This window comes from Drosophila rhopaloa, unplaced genomic scaffold (assembly GCF_018152115.1).
Source record: "Drosophila rhopaloa isolate 14029-0021.01 unplaced genomic scaffold, ASM1815211v1 contig_2, whole genome shotgun sequence".
Classification (NCBI taxonomy): Eukaryota; Metazoa; Arthropoda; class Insecta; order Diptera; family Drosophilidae; genus Drosophila; species Drosophila rhopaloa.
In genome coordinates, this window is record NW_025335083.1 from 1,208,329 (window position 1) to 1,224,586 (window position 16,258).

General features: G+C 39.0%; 1 protein-coding gene across 1 annotated transcript; it reads left to right on the plus strand.

The window, feature by feature from the left end:
* Window positions 1-4,995: 4,995 nt before the first annotated feature.
* On the plus strand, window positions 4,996-6,619 carry LOC108043820 (odorant receptor 47b-like). Its single transcript, XM_017122636.2, has 6 exons — window positions 4,996-5,129; window positions 5,186-5,354; window positions 5,418-5,938; window positions 5,989-6,196; window positions 6,348-6,506; window positions 6,569-6,619. The coding sequence occupies exons 1-6, from the start codon at window positions 4,996-4,998 to the stop codon at window positions 6,617-6,619; spliced, it is 1,242 nt and encodes a 413-aa protein (XP_016978125.2).
* Window positions 6,620-16,258: the final 9,639 nt, after the last annotated feature.

Here is a 16,258-nt window from a genome sequence, read left to right on the forward strand (position 1 = left end):
GAAAAATTCGAAAGCGTCAAACGGACCTAAAAAAACGCATTACTCGAAGAAGGGGCCAAAATGAGTCCCCAAGTGACTTAAAAATTGGTCGAATCAATCGCAAAAAGACTTAAAATGATTGTTTACACGAAGGCTGGTCATACAAAATATTATTTTATCATTTTTAGTTCTTAATCTTTAAAAAAATATATACTTTTAAGGGCTGGTTGAAATAAGCTGTGGCATTCATTTTACCTGTTATTTGAGTCTTAAAATCAAAATAAATATTACAAAAATATTTAAAAATTTAGGAATTCATGAAATAAAAGTTAAAATACAGAGCTATGAATCTGCGTTTAAAGTGTTCCAATATCTCTCTTAATTTGGCAAATACAGCGATTTAAAGTTTTACTTGAGCACTGGTTGAAATAAGCTGTGAGCCACTGTATATACTTTATAGGGTCGGAAAAGTCTCCTTCTTTGAGTTGCAAACTTTTGACTGAAATTACAATACCCTCTGCAAGGGTATACAAATTTGTTTTGAATTGAAAAACTCATTCAATTAATTTAGTTTTTTTTCGTGATATTTCAATGACCACAGCTGTACATTTAGTTTTTCTGCGCTGAATGCGCTTAGCATTTTCAGCTTTATTCTTTCTTTACGGTAGCAGTTTTATTTTAATTTTTGGGGGGATTTGTTTTTTTTTCGATTTTATTTTTTCTTTTAGCGTCAACGCAAAACAAAAACACGAAAGAATGCCCGAAATGAGATAACCTTTTAAAGCTGCTCGTATGCTAAAACTAAATAACGGTATTAGAGCCAAATGGCAACCAGAACATGGAGGTATACCCATTGCTTGTCCACATGTGTGTGTGGGAAGTAATACTAGTTGTTTGGGGTATAGCAACTGAAGCCATTGCTCTCAAGCTCTTCTCTCCGCTAGTTATACCCACTACATGTAAATAACATTGGCATATTGTGTCTGGTAAAACTGTAAAAGGCACATAATTAATTACCACAAAATAAGGTTTACTCTTTGATAGATAGCCTTCACACCAAAAATGCAGTAAGTAGTAAATATAATAATTTGAAATAAAAGAATGAACTATATTTTGTAAACTTTGTATATTTACGAAAAGAAAAACGATTTTTAGGTATCTAGAGATAACAGCAACGTAGCCTTCATATCGAGCAACGTTTATATAAATATTGTTAAATAAATCAAAAGATAAAAAATGAATGAACATGAAAATGAAAATATTAAATTTAGCTAGCTTGGCTTTATATTTACAATCAAGCAATAAACTGCCAAACTATAGGTAAAACATGGACAAAAGTCGGAGTAATCGGTATTTGATGGTCGTAACACTCTACTTTAGCGTTCCTTCTGGTTTTACTCTGAGAACGTAGTTGCCCAGGACAACTGAAAAACGGCAACCAACAACAAATGCAAATTGCTGGTTCGCCCACTCTCTTCTCTCGCCCCTCATGTGTTACAAATGAGTGCAATTGTTTTCCGTGTGCAACAAATTTTTTATGATTATCCCTCTTTTTTGTTGGTGTTGGCTGGGAATCCTTTCAGTGCTCTGCCGTCAGCTTTAAGTTGTTGCGAAATTTTGGTAACTAGATGGAGAGCAGAAACAGCTGGAGAAAGGAGAAGAAAAGGAGAAGGAACCAAAAGCTTTAGTAGAGCAGGATTAACACCTGTTTTGTGTGCAGCGCCAAGCCTCAAATTTATTGTGTTTGTTTACAAGCTTTTTGCGTGCGCAAATTTTGTGAATTGGTCCAAGTTATGAGCGGGTTCTTGGCCCTCATTTCCCGCGCTCACGAAACGGAATTTCGCCAGCGGCGACTTAACGGAGAATTACGAGTACGGTGAGCCCAGATAATGTAAAAAGGAAAGTGCAGCCGAGCATCTTCCAAAGCCGCATTTCGTTTGCATTAGGAGTGACATTCTAATATGCACGACCCCACAGAAAAAAATATAAAGTTAACTATGGAGTTTCGGTGGCAAATCAAAACTTAAAGGATAAGTTAAATATTTAGCTCATGAATTATTCATTCTTACCAGATGTTGTATCCATAATTATCCGTCCAATTTTTGCTACGATTCATATCATAAAAGCAAAATAATGATTATTATTAAGAACACATCTCAAAAGCACAATGAATACGAATTAGATGCTTAAAACAATTAGCATGTGTTCAGGAAATAATTATCAATACAATAAGAAATTATAAGTTTTAGAAAATGAAGCCTTCTAATGCGAATGGTTTGTATTTTAAGAAATAAATTTTCGTATTTGAAAGTTTGTTTCTGAAGATTTCTAAAATGGTTTTACTGAACATATTTTTGGGAATACCTACACACATCTTTATTGTTACCGTAATACTTTAAATAAAGTAAAACGGATCCCTGTGCAAAAAACTTTCACTGGCATTCTCCGCTTTCTCCCTTTTACACATAACGGCCACAACAACCTTGCGAAAAAGTTCCATAACAAAATTTATGCGCGTAACTGGGCGTAGTGAAAAGGAAACTGCTGAAAAAAGTAGAAGAGCGGGGAAAAGAAAGGGGGCGGGGAAAGCTCCCCTTAGCACAACTTTTAAATAAATTTCTAAATACTCAAGTTGCGCTTTCTCGCATTCGCCTGGAGACGATCGCAGGAAAACGTGGCAAAGTTTAAATGGCTGGAAAGAAACGCTCCAATTTTTGATGATGATGACGAGGGTTAAGGTGCTGGGTGCAGGGGAATCGGTTGGTTCTCTTGCCCAGCACTTTTGACTTTTGCGGTGGAAAGTTTTTTCTTGTACCTGGGCCAGAGTTTGGGCCGAGTTCGAGTTTGTTCTCGCATCCTCGGTGTTTGTATAAGAATTTATGTTAATAACTTTTCGTTTAAGTGTGTTGGCTTGTGTAAAGTTATTTTGCCTGATAATGGCATTGATAGCGATGTAAATATCCTATACATTGGTGTTTAGAGTTCAGCAACAGCCAAAAACTTTCTTTTCTGCAACATAAATATTATATTTTCCTAATAGGTATACACTTGTCAGGAGCTTTTAGTAAAATTGAGCTTACAAATTGGTACGAAATTTGGGTGTTATTCATTGAGTAGAGCTTTATTGGTGGCAACTCGAGCTTTAAGATTGTTTTTTACTCAAAGCTCAGAGCCTTTTTGGATAACCCGAATAATAATAAAGGTTTGAAAAATCGACAAAACTTGGATGCCATTATAAATGAACTCATTCATTTTAACAAACGCAGAAGAGCGCTTTCTTCGTTAATCACAAGTGTCTATAGCTTTGGATAAATGTTAGATGTATGTACATACTGTAAACATAGTTGTTAAGAGTGTACATATTGTATTTAGTGTAAATATCCTGAAATGTGATAAGAACTAGTGAGTACGTTCTATAAATTAGAATTAAGAATAGCGATAACTATTGATAATGTGAACATAACTTGAATAGAATTAATCGATAAATATACAAGAAAACGAACAAGCACGTGAAAATAAAGAGAGGAATATAAATTTAAATAAATAAAGACCATCATTTACAATACATATGTATTTTTCACAATTTTCAGGAATGAAATTTAATACCCCTATTGAATATATTTTGGAAGCTCTCGTATGATATCTGGTATATAATACAAAATGGTATTGCAATCCTGGATATGCAACAAATGAAGGAAATATCGAATTCAAATACGCCGCATCTAATCAGCATGTCCGATCTGGTGCATATCGAGGATTCGACTAAGAATTTGCTCGCTTTCTTCGGCAATACTGTTACTGGTAAAACATTTAAAAGACAATAAAATTATACCAAATACCGTTCATCGACTCATAGCCGCTTTAGTTGATCGAGGACACGTGGCTGAACGGAAAGCGCCGGTGTCATCAATCGCTGCCACAGGAGTCGTTCCTAGTTTTATATTTAGATTTCTTGTTTATTTTGAATTCCGACACATTTCTAAGTTAAGTTTTTTTTCCTTCAGTTTCGGGAACTTGTGCCTATGTATCGCCACAGATCAGCCCGTTTAATATAAAATAACAACGCTTTAGGGATAATTCACACAGCAGCACCTGCGTCTTCGATGGGCGAAATCGGCTTTCTTATATATAATTAAAGATGGGAATATCAATTTCCTTGATTATGAATTAAATAATTAAATAAAACGTTTGATAAGGCGTAACAATGAATATCTACCGATTTACTAAGGATGGGGGTGTATAGAATAGGGGCAGACAATACCTTAGCTAGCCGATTCGCTGGTATTTCTCTCCTCAAAATTCGCTTCTTTTTATATCTGATAATTACTATCCTTTTGAATCAATTACCGATTGAGCACTACAACTTCTCGTAGTATATCGGGTATGCCATAAATATGAGGAGAAAGAAACGCGTGACACATCCGACGAGATCCATCTATAAGCTAGAGAATCATTGTGTTTCTTAGTGAACATCCACCCAGGGATACCTCCACACGGCCAACCCAGACACTTTCCATAACCAGTATGGGATCAAATTGATTGCCGATCCCACTGGATCGGGATAATAAAGGAAAGTGTGCTGGTGAAATTTGAAACTATGCAGAATATGACTATATGCTACAATAAGTTTATGTGCCAGGTTAATTGAATCTAACTCGTCACTATTTTAATTCGTTGGATATAGGGTGTGGGAGCACTATGCGATGATCATGTTTTGATATACGCTTCTAAAACTGTGAATAAACAGAATCATTAAGCAAAGTTACGTTTACTTAGCGATGTAGAGAGTGACTGAGGGGTCCACCAATATACTATATACGATATATTATCCGATATGTCAGTGGAAATCGATCGAAGCAGTGCGATTTGCAGCACATGTTCTCCATGCAATCCCTTCAGGAAATCTACTCTGTGGGCGTTGCCGGCAAAACAATTGCTTATAAACATGGTAATTAGAGCCCTAAGGGTTTATTGTATAAAAGGAGCAGTCCGCTGGAATAAAGTACAGTTAATATAATGGCAGGCGGTGGCTATCAATCAAATCTCCGCATTTTGCGGCAATTCTGGGAAGAGTTTCGTTCGGTTTTGGGACAGGCAACTCCTGGTGTCATCCCACGCCTCGCTTTTAACTATACTCGAGCCTTTTTAATGTGAGTGTTGCCGTCATTCATCTATCTTCTTAATCCCTTTCTGGATTAATCGACAGTATGCTGGGCCACTATCCTAACAAAAAGTTGGCTCCTTTGTCTCTGTACCGGTGGCTCAACCTGGTTATCATGTTCAATATGATGGGCATTATCCTGACGTTGGTTTTCGCTCTGCCCGAGTCGAAGAACGTGATCGAAATGGGCGACGACTTGGTGTGGATTTTAGGAGTGGGTTTCCCGGATTCAGTCTTTCACAGGTCCCAAAAACTAATGTTACTCTATATCCGACAGATGGGCCTGATTTTTATTAAGATATTCTACATGCATTGGCGCTGCGACCAGATCGATGAACTTATTTGGGATTTTGACTACTACAATCGGGAGCTGAGGCCTCATCAAGACGATGAGGAGGTCTTGGGTTGGCAGAGGCTGTGCTACTTGATTGAGTCGGTTCTATATATAATCTGTTTTATTCTGGTCAACTTCTTTAGCGCTGCCATTTTTCTACAATTCCTAATACGAGAGGGAAAGCTTCCCTATCACTCAATTTGGCCCTTCCGATGGCATCGCATGGATCTGCACCCCAATATGTTTTGGTTTGCCTATGTCTGGATGAGCGCGACGACGCAGCACAACGTGATGAGCATCTTAATGGTGGACTTGCTGGGTATTTCCACCTTCCTCCAGACGGCTCTAAATCTTAAGATGTTGTGCATTGAGTTGAGGAAACTGGGGGAAATGGGGGCAGTAAGTGATGCCCGTTTCCATGAGGAGTTCTGTCAGGTGATTCGCTTTCACCAGCACATCATCAAGTGGGTATTTATCTCTACTTCTGACCAAGATTATCGATTAAAGCTTACAGGTTGGTGGCGAAAGCCAATACGGTTTACAATGGCTCCTTCAATGCGCAGTTGATGGCTAGTGTTGCCATGATTTCCATATCCACTTTCGAGACCATGGTCGCGGCGGATCTCGACCCCAAAATGGCCGCCAAGTTTGTGCTTCTTTTGATGGTGGCATTCGTTCAATTGTCGCTTTGGTGTGTCTCTGGGAATTTGGTTTATACTCAGGTAGGATTTTATTAAATAGGTCAATTTAATTATTTTAGTTATTTAGGCTTCCACTAAATTTAAATCAAAACAATGTTTAATTACTATCAAATGTTGCTTCGTCGAGTATACATTTGTGTGCCCTGAATTTACTAAATTTCTAATTCAACAGTCTTTGGAGGTGGCCCAGGCCGCTTTTGCTATAAACGATTTGCACACCAGGGCCCCAGCCATTCTGAGGGATATATCATTTGTGATTTTACGAGCCCAGAAACCTCTGATGTTTGTGGCCGAACCCTTTATGCCCTTTACCTTGGCCACCTATATGATGGTAAGGATACAGAAGTATTTTAAAATTTGAATATTCCATCATATTCTTTACCAATTATGTAGATTCTAACGAATTGCTATCGTTTGCTGGCCTTGATGCGGGAATCGATGTAAATTTTGTAGTTTTTTGAAATAAAAGTTGTAATTTTTCTATGAATTGGCATTAGCAAAGCTTGTGGCCGCGCCCAGTGACACTCGGGTCTCAAAATTAGCAATCAAAATTAACAATATCATGATTTGATCAAAAGCCAGACACTGAAGACTGGTGATCGTTTGGTATCTAGCATTTGGAGTCGGGGGCTGAACGTCTGGACTTGGGGCACTGCGGGCTGATCCACGCCCTATGATCAGAAAACTTCAGTTTGGGTCCAAAAGGTCGCCAAGACCGCTTTCAAAAGTTTTTCTATCCAAAGAGCTGCCACTTAACGTGTAAGTCCCGATAAAAGCTTGCACTTTAGTAAGTTATCCCCGCAAAAATGTGTAAATTTGTCTTAATCAGATTGGAAGTCTAAAGGGCAGGAAATATCCTTAAGGGGGTCTTCTAGTCTAGAAATTTGAGAAAATCGAAAAATTTTTTTTTTCATAATTCGATAGTTTGGATATTCAAAAATATCTTCCTAAAAGGATTTTTCAAAACTCAAATTATTTTCATAGCTATAGCCGTTTTAGTGACGTGGCAACTAGACCGGTTGAGGGAACGACTGGAACTTTAAACGCGTTTTTCTCGAAACTACTTTTTTTGATGCGGTCGCCACTCTAACTCAAGTTCTAATCAGTCGATTTACTTGAAATTTGGCATGAATATTCTTTAAATATATCGCTATCGCATGAACCAAAAAAAAAAAAAAATTTTAAATTTATAATATTTTTAAAAATTCGACAAAGTGGAAAAATTAGTGAAAAAAATCGACTTTTTTCTTTGAGTAGCCGCCATTTCATGAAAAAAAAAGATATTTTTTTTTTGGTGGTTCATGCCATAGCGACATTCGTACTCATTAATAATCTATCATTGTTTTAGTTTTCAGATAACTACAAGCATACATATCATGGCGACGCGGACACGTCCTCTTTTTTTTTCCCTCTTCTTCAAGAAGGAATAACTCAATGAAAACTAATTTTTTTTTTTTGAAATTTATTTTTTGTACTCCTTTAAGTTTAATAAACAAGTGATAAAAAAACGGATAGTAAAAAATATATATTGCTTTTTTTTTATTAATTGTTAAAAAAAGGTCGAAATTCGAGCCTCTAGACTAGAAGACCCCCTTAAGCTGCAGGCATAATTTAACATCATCTAGTTATAAAGTTGTATATTGATAGTTACACTGCGCGAGCAAGCCGATTAGGCTTAGAATCTTATGCTCAAGTTGACATAAAATATTTTTTTTTTTTTTTTTTTTTTTGTAAATATATGCTTTATTTATTGAATCTTCTCTATATGAGACTAACAATAAGTATATCAAATCTTAAGAATATAACTTAACTTACAGTCATGTAGACTGAATTTAGACTAACGGGCCCTAATATTTATTGCTGGGCTGGTAGATCGTTACGATGCAGACGAGTTCTGTTCGAAACCCGTCTTAGGTTCCTTGCGAGATTATTTGGGTGCAGTGTAAGCTTGTTATGGTAGGCCGCTTTCTGCTTTGCTATTTCATCTTTGACCGGTGGTATGCCCAGGTCCCTGTGGATGTTTTCGTTCCGAACATACCATGGTGCCCCAGTGATTGTTCGCAGGATTTTTGATTGTGATCGCTGTATGATGTCAACGTTGCTGTTGCTCGCGTTCCCCCAGAGCTGGGAGCCGTAGGTCCAAATGGGCTTGAGGGTGGAGTTGTAGAGAAGTACTTTAAAGTCCAGACACAGGGGTGATCGAGAATTTATAATCCAGTGTAGGCTGCTAGCTTTAAGTCTGAGATGTACTTTCTTGCATTCAATGTGCCTCCGCCAGGTTAGGCGTCTGTCGAGGTGGACGCCGAGATATGTTACATCGCTGGCTTGGGGAATCTGCGTACCATTCAAAGTTAGCGGCGGGCACGATTGTCTGTTAAGGGTAAACGTTATATGTTTACACTTTTGTTCATTAATTTTGATTCGCCAGTCTGATAGCCACTTTTCAACTACCACCAAATGATCAGCCAGTTGAGCTGTTGCTCTAGTTGGGCATCTCGAGCGGCTCAGGATTGCGGTGTCGTCAGCAAATGTGGACGTAGTCAGCCTCTCGTTCGTAGGGATGTCTGCTGTGTATAGGATAAACAGGGTAGGGCCCAGGGCGCTACCTTGTGGGACTCCGGCTTCAATGTTATACTCGTTGGATGTCGTTGTATTGCATCTAACCTCAAAGACTCTGTGGTAGAGGTACGACTTAAGTAACTTATGAGTGTTTTCTGGCAGTAATGTTATGATTTTATGCATAAGGCCTTCAAGCCACACTCGGTCGAATGCCTGAGAGACGTCGAGGAATATCGCACTACAATATTCCCGATGTTCGAAGGCTGTACGAATTTCTGAAGTTATCCGGTTGACTTGCTCGATGGTTCCGTGGCTTTCACGAAACCCGAATTGATGTGCCGGGATTAAGTTTTGTTCTCTTAAATATGGTGTAATGCGCGTGAGCAGGCATTTTTCCAGTAATTTGGACAGGCACGATAGTAAGCTTATTGGCCTGTACGATGAGGGAATTGTGTGGTCTTTGCCAGGCTTCGGTATCATTATAACCACGGACTTTTTCCATTTTTTGGGGTAGTAGCCAAGTTTTGCGATCCCGTTAAATAGCTTGCATATAACATCCACTGCGCAGTTTGGAAGTTCAATTATCATTTTTGGGGTTATTAGGTCGGCCCCTGGAGCCTTTTTCGGTTTTATTTGCTTCCTAATGACGTTAGCAATTTCAGGTGTTTGAAACAAAATCGGGTTAATTGCAATTTCAGAGCTAAACGGCGGTAGTTGAAGAGAGTTTGTGGCGGCGTTCGGCTGAAATACATTTCGTAGGTGTAAGGCAAATGTTTCGGCTCTGTCTTCGTCACTGCGGGCCCAAGTACCCGAGGAGTTTCTAATCGGAGTGACTGATTCTATCGGAGAGCTTAAATTTGGGTGAGCTCTCCACAAAGGATGCTTTGTACTGGTCGGCGACAGTTTCTCGATGTACCGGCGCTGCGCAAGCTCCTCTTCTTGCTTGAGGGTTTTGGTGAGTCTGCGGGTGGCATCATTATAGAGTTGCTTCGAATGGGGCGATCTGCAGGATTGCCAAACGCGTCGTAGACGTCGTTTTTCCCGAACCAGTTGTTCGATTTGCAGATTAGTTTTGTATTGGTTGCTACGCACGATTGTCTCTTCTGGTGTTGAGATTTTGGCTGCTGCCACGAGTACTGACTCCAGGGCATCAGCACAGAAGTCGATGTCGTTCTCTATGTTTAACTGTGGTGTTAGTTCAATGTGGGAACTTACGTACTTTTTGTACTTTAGCCAGTTGGTTCTAGTCGAGGTCAGCCTGAAGGGGTGCTCGATTACTTTCGGGCTTTGAAGGAAAGTTATTAAAACAGGCGAGTGGTCCGATGATAAGTCCGATAGCGATTTGGCGCTGACTAAATTTCTTGGGATGTTCTTGGTCACAGCGAAGTCAATTAAGTCCGGGAGTTTTCTGGGGTCAGCTGGCCAATATGTGGGGCTGCCAGGGGAGACATAGTCGAGTTTGTTGCTCAAATTTATGATTGCTTTATACAGTTGTCTTCCTTTGGGCGTCACTAGCCTTGATCCCCAGTGCGTGTGCTTGGCGTTGTAGTCTCCTCCTGCTATAAAGCGATCTCCGAGTGAATTGTAGAAGTCCATGAATTGCTCTTCAGTTATTGTAAAACGCGGTGGGCAATAGACAGCGGCTATAGTGACACTGCCGTTGCCTGCTTGTAGTTTTATAGATGTAGCCTGCAAATAATTTGTTGCAAACCTCTGGTGAAAGTGGTGCTTAATGCGTTCCCTGATTAGGATTCCAGTTCCTCCGTGAGCCTTACCGTCCGGATGATCTGTGCAGTATGAAGTATAACCTCTTATTTGGAAGTTGTATTTACTTGTGAGATGCGTTTCTGCCAGCAGCATTACATCTATTTGGTTTTCATTGAGGAATTGAGTTATTTCAAGTTTGTGCCGTGAAACGCCATTGGCATTCCACATGGATATTCGAAGACAAGACATCGATTATTTAGATTGTTGGGATGTGAGCAAATTTATTAAAATGTTTTGATTTTGCATAAGGTTTGTCATTGTTGTTTTCATGAAGGACATAAATTCCATCATACCCTGTTGTAAAGTCAGCATCATGGTTTCCATGCTGTTTGGTATTTGTCCTATTGCTTGCTGAGGTGTTATTATATTTTGCTCAGAGCATTGAGCTTGTGGGAACCCCGTCTGATTGGCAAGTCCTGATTTTAGGGCACTGGCGTATGAAACTCCCCCATTTGTGTTGAGGGGCCCAAATGAAGATCTGGCTGCTTTCGCAAAGAAAACATTAGGTGTGGTTTGGGATTGCACGTACGCATTTCGTGCATTCTGGGAGCGTGCTTGTTTTGCTTGTTGAAACTGACTCTTCAGCTCTTTATAGACCGGGCAGCCTCTGTAGTTTGCGGTATGGTTATCTCCACAGTTAGCGCATTTCTTTGTCTTTGGGTCTTCTTTGCTTGCAGGGCAAGGTTCGGATTTGTGGAAGCCACCACAAGCTACGCAGACTGAACGAAGCCCGCAGTTGTTTCTGGTGTGTCCATACTCTTGGCAGTTTGTGCATTGCAGCGGGCCATTCCGCTTATGCGGTTCTTCAACAGTAATCCTTCTGTGCAACAGGTATTGCAGTTTATAGATCGGGTGCACTTCATTTTTCTTCAAGGCTCTGCTTTCAGGCTCCAGTTCGACCTTAAAGAGTGGTTGCGGCTTTTTATTTTTGTTGATAATATTAATAATATTTTTGGAGAAGAATCCTTTTTCTTTCAGTGCCTCTTTTACCTCATTGGTGGATACGTCGGGCTCTATGCCCTTTAGCACTACTTGCAAGCCCTTGCTACTTTTGAGCTGGTACGTGTAGTAGGGTTTCCTAGCCTCGTCTAGGTAATTTGTTACAGCTCTGAATTGATCTTCAGTTTTAGCTTGAAGCTTTGTTTCATGAATATTCCCTTTAACAAGGGGAGTAACATAAAAGTTGTCATTCCCGACCAGCGCAACAATTTTCAATATATTCAACCTATTTTGATTAAACTCAAGGAATTTTTTGAAATACTATAAAAACAAACGTAAAGAATAATCTAAGCGAAATATAATCATGTTGAGCTAATGGTTACTATGTTATATATAGAAAAAACACGTCCGATCAGCACCGTTTATCAACTTGATAAAAGAAGACTATTATGAAAGTTTCAAATCATTTAAATAGAGCTTGCATATATGCCAATTAAAAATATATATACTTTATTGTGTCGATTAGACAACTGCTTCTCCTTTTCTATTAGTTTGCGGGCTTGAGACCCCCGCATCTCTCTCTATTTGTGTTCCTTGGTCCAAATTTTCCACGCACCCAGCAGATTAGCCTTATCAGGGTTTGAATATCGATAATATAGTCCTTGACCGACTCTTGGAATCCTTGCTTCCGCGGTTTTACCTGATCCGCCAGCATCACAAAAAAACCTTACAACAAACTTCACCTGCTCTAGGAACTGCAGTGGTTTCTCCGTGTCATCGAATCGGATGACCACTGTAACGAGGCTACGGTGTTAACTGAAAGAACTCCGGCATGGCTCTTCGACTCACTATTATACCCTACCAGAGGGTATTGTTACGAGGAAAAGTGAGGTTAGGTTAGGAGGCTGATCGTGACAATTGTCCACACACAAAGCCAGAGGTGTGTACCGATAACGCACAGGGGGTACATTATTTTTTTTGTAACTTAAATTCTCGGTACTTGAGTCTGCTGCACTGTTTCTTCTTAACGTAGACCTTAACTCACTAACATTGATTCCCTTACATTCGTTACACAACGATGTGGTGACCGCTAACCATTCAAAAGGATGAGAACATTATATCTAAAGATATCTTTATAAAAAAGGTGAGTAAATTATATTTTTTGATCCCATTATGATCCCAAGGTCTGAGCAGAGCGGACATATTGAGCACAGCTTAGCTCAAGTCACACTAACAATTGTGGTGACCGCTTAGCATTCCAAGGGATGAGAACATTATATCTAAATATATCTCTAAGGATACCTTTCCGTAAATTATATTTTTTGATCCCATTATGATCCCAAGGTCTGAGCAAAGTGGACATATTTAGCACAGCTTACCTCAAGAAGAAGGTTGACCTTCAGAGGACCATAGGAAATCGAATTTTGTGGACATGGCAAAGTGTCCCCAACTGCAGTAAAAGTATTAACAAAAAGTATTAACAAAAGTATTATTGTGGTGACCGACAGTGTTCCAAACAGCAGTGGAGCTAACAAAAACACTAGGAAACACAAACAAACACACCACCGCCCACGCCGATCACCGAGGACCGCCGAACACAATTAGATGCTCCTTAAATTTGTCACCGAGTTCTTATTGCAGCAGAATAGCAAAGTGCGTTCTCAGGCCGAATATAATAGTAGTCTAGAGGGCGTTGGGCCCACCTCGCTGTTAGTAAGGCATTCTGCGAAGTATTTCCAATCATCTTGCCAGCACTTATGAGTAAAACCGCTACACACTAACGCTGTTCGAGAGGATCAATAATCGGGTTTTCTCTGAGAGTCGGAAGAACTTCAGACAGCAGACATCTGGAAATCATGTGCGAGGCGAACCCGCAAGGAAATGAGCTTCTTAGTAGTACTGTAAGAAACCAGCAGAGCTTTGCCTAATAAGACATTTTATACATTTTGAATTTAGTGTTAGACTTTGTACTTCTGATTCCTGGGATTTCTTCGGATATTGGAGAACCTTGTAATGTATGATCTTCTGGACACCAACTGAACGGGTTACCGGATAGTTATAGTTGACCGAAGAAACTTATGTTTCTTCATTTTTATACCCTTGCAGAGGATATTCTAATTTCAGTCAAAAGTTTGCAGCTCAAAGAAGGAGACATTTCCGACCCTATAAAGTATATGTAATCTTGATTAGCATCAGCTGGAGAGTCGAACTAGCCATGTCCGTCCGTCCGACCGTCCGTCCGTTTCTACGCAAACTAGTCCCTCTGTCTTAAAGCTATCTGTTTTTTAAATGAGTTTCTGAACCACATATTATTTTTAGTCTCCACACGAAAATTGCATGTGCTTGAAATTATGCCGCAAGCGAAATCTAACCTTATGACCTTTCCCTTTTGTCCGGCCCGCCTTCCCTATTCAGCCTACATGTTTACGGGCGGAAATTACATGGCAATCAAAACATAAACGCCAGTTGACTGTAGTTTCGGGACCTGTGCCCATGCAAATGTCTGCGGTCAATGTGCATACCAAGTTTGTGCACAACACCACGCAGCAGAGCGCCTAGGAGGTTGACTGCACTTAGAGATGGGTACTCTGCGTAACTTAGCTATAATTAGATATAAGAACATACATTTCAAAAGTGATAAGTAAAATTTGTCATCTGATTATAGTAAAGTCATATTTTACAATTCGAAGCTTTTAACGTGTTAATCGAAACTTGATGCCTGTACCATACAAATTACCTTAAGGAATATAAGGCAATGCCAAATTGAACTTTTAATCAATACTATTAAAACCCTGGCTAAACAAAGACCTAATTTTTTAATTGATTAATATTTAAGAAACCAAGATAATTAAAAATGATTTAAGATTTAAAAAAAACGTGTAGCCGAATTATACGATTTCTTTTACATTTTATAAATAGCTTACACATTTGTTTAATCTTTATAATTTATTTCCCTATATCAAAATCTTTTTTTCTTTAGTTAAATAAAAAAAATTCAAAATACTTTTTAACGATACATAGACACAAATGCATACATATATCTTTAGTCATTAATGAATAGAGGGCGTGAAAAATTTAAATAGTATTCTTCTACCGCTCTTTTGGTTTGATTAGTCACTACCTGCAAATATTCGTTTAATCAATGCATCTCTAGCATTGGACTCACGAAATGCTGGGTGCAAGGGGTTAAATAACCCAATGTACAATGGTTGAGTTGCATGGAAGTGGGCGTCAAAAATACACACTGACATCGCTTAGTTCTCGGTAATGTCACTCTATCCGTTTTCTTTGGATTAACATTATTTGTAGAGTTAAAATGGTTTATTTAAATTAGAAAACCGTATGTAGTACGTGTAAAATACCGATAATTGGGGTATTGGTTTTGACAAGCTTTTGACTTTCTCCAATGAAAAAAGATAGGGATAATTAAAAATATATATAATTAAAAATTATATATAATAATAATACGCTGTTTATATTAAAAGTTAAGATATAAATAAAGCTTAAATTAATTTGTTTATGTGTCAGATATGACAGCGACCACTGTGCAATGAAAGGTTCTTCCTAGACGAACTGTCATCGTCGATAGCACATGGCTTTAATTGCTTTGGAGTAAGGATGGATCACATGCTGTTTTGACGTTTTGGTTTATGTTCTATGTTACCAGCTAAAACCCTCAAAATAGTTGATGGATAAGTGTGAAATATGTATATGTAGGTACACACGCGTGGATTGGCAATTACAATTGTCATGAGAAAGATTTTTGCCCCAATCTAAACAATTTACTAGATTTATAAATATCTTTTTCATTTTTGAGTCGGTCTCTCACAGAAACCTCACGTAACTGTTTTTGAAAATATTTGAGCACGGCCTATAACCTTACGCAGATTTAAAGTTCATTGTAAATGTTAATTGGCCAAATAAGTATTTCGATTAAGAGATTTTTAAAGTTAACGAAAATATTCCTCACTTTCCATACAAAAGAATTCTGCTCTTTTAGGTTTCTGCACAGTTGCAGTTCAATCTAAAAATTACATTGTATGGAAAAACGAATCAAAAAATTAGCCAAAACACATATTTGCCTGAAAGTTTTAACAGCCTGCAAAGGCAAGCTTAACCTACGCCATAGGTTTTAGATTCCGCCCCATACTGCGGGCCAAACTAGTTTTGATTACTACTGCAAGTACAATGAAGCCTCACTCATTGGGTGCAGCAGGCAGTCAAGCATAACTTTTGACTCTATTGACTCCCTCGGCCCGTCCTCCACTGAAATTCGATAGTTTTGGAAACATGGCGAAAGTTTTAGGGGGAAAATTGAGTCAAGGGTTCTCTGGAGGAGCGCTTATGCTGCGCATTGATTAAATTTGACTTAAATTGCATTCCGCAGTCATTTGTATGGGACGGAGTGTAGCATCGTTTTAGGCGCTTGTGCAGTTCCTAGGGCCTGAAATTGGATTTTGTTAGACACATCCTCAACTGTGAGCTGGTTTCTCTGCCACTTGTTGACATTCTGGGACTGCCAAAACGGCTTTTCGAAGGCGAATATTTATTGGTTTAATTGAGTGCCCTGAAAAGGATGAAGGATGAAGTTCTGCCATTCTCATTTCGTGGCGTTGTCCCAATGCTCCCACTTTGCTTCACACAATTATTTACGACCTTTCCTCTTAAATTTCTGCTTCAGCTCGTGCATGTCTAAAAGTTTTTTACTTCCACTCGCAACTCAATTCAATTTTTCCTCCTTCGTCGGCGGTGCTTAGTCATCCTCAAACAGCTCAATAATTTTCCATCCACTCCCGAGGCATAAAAACAGCGAGAACT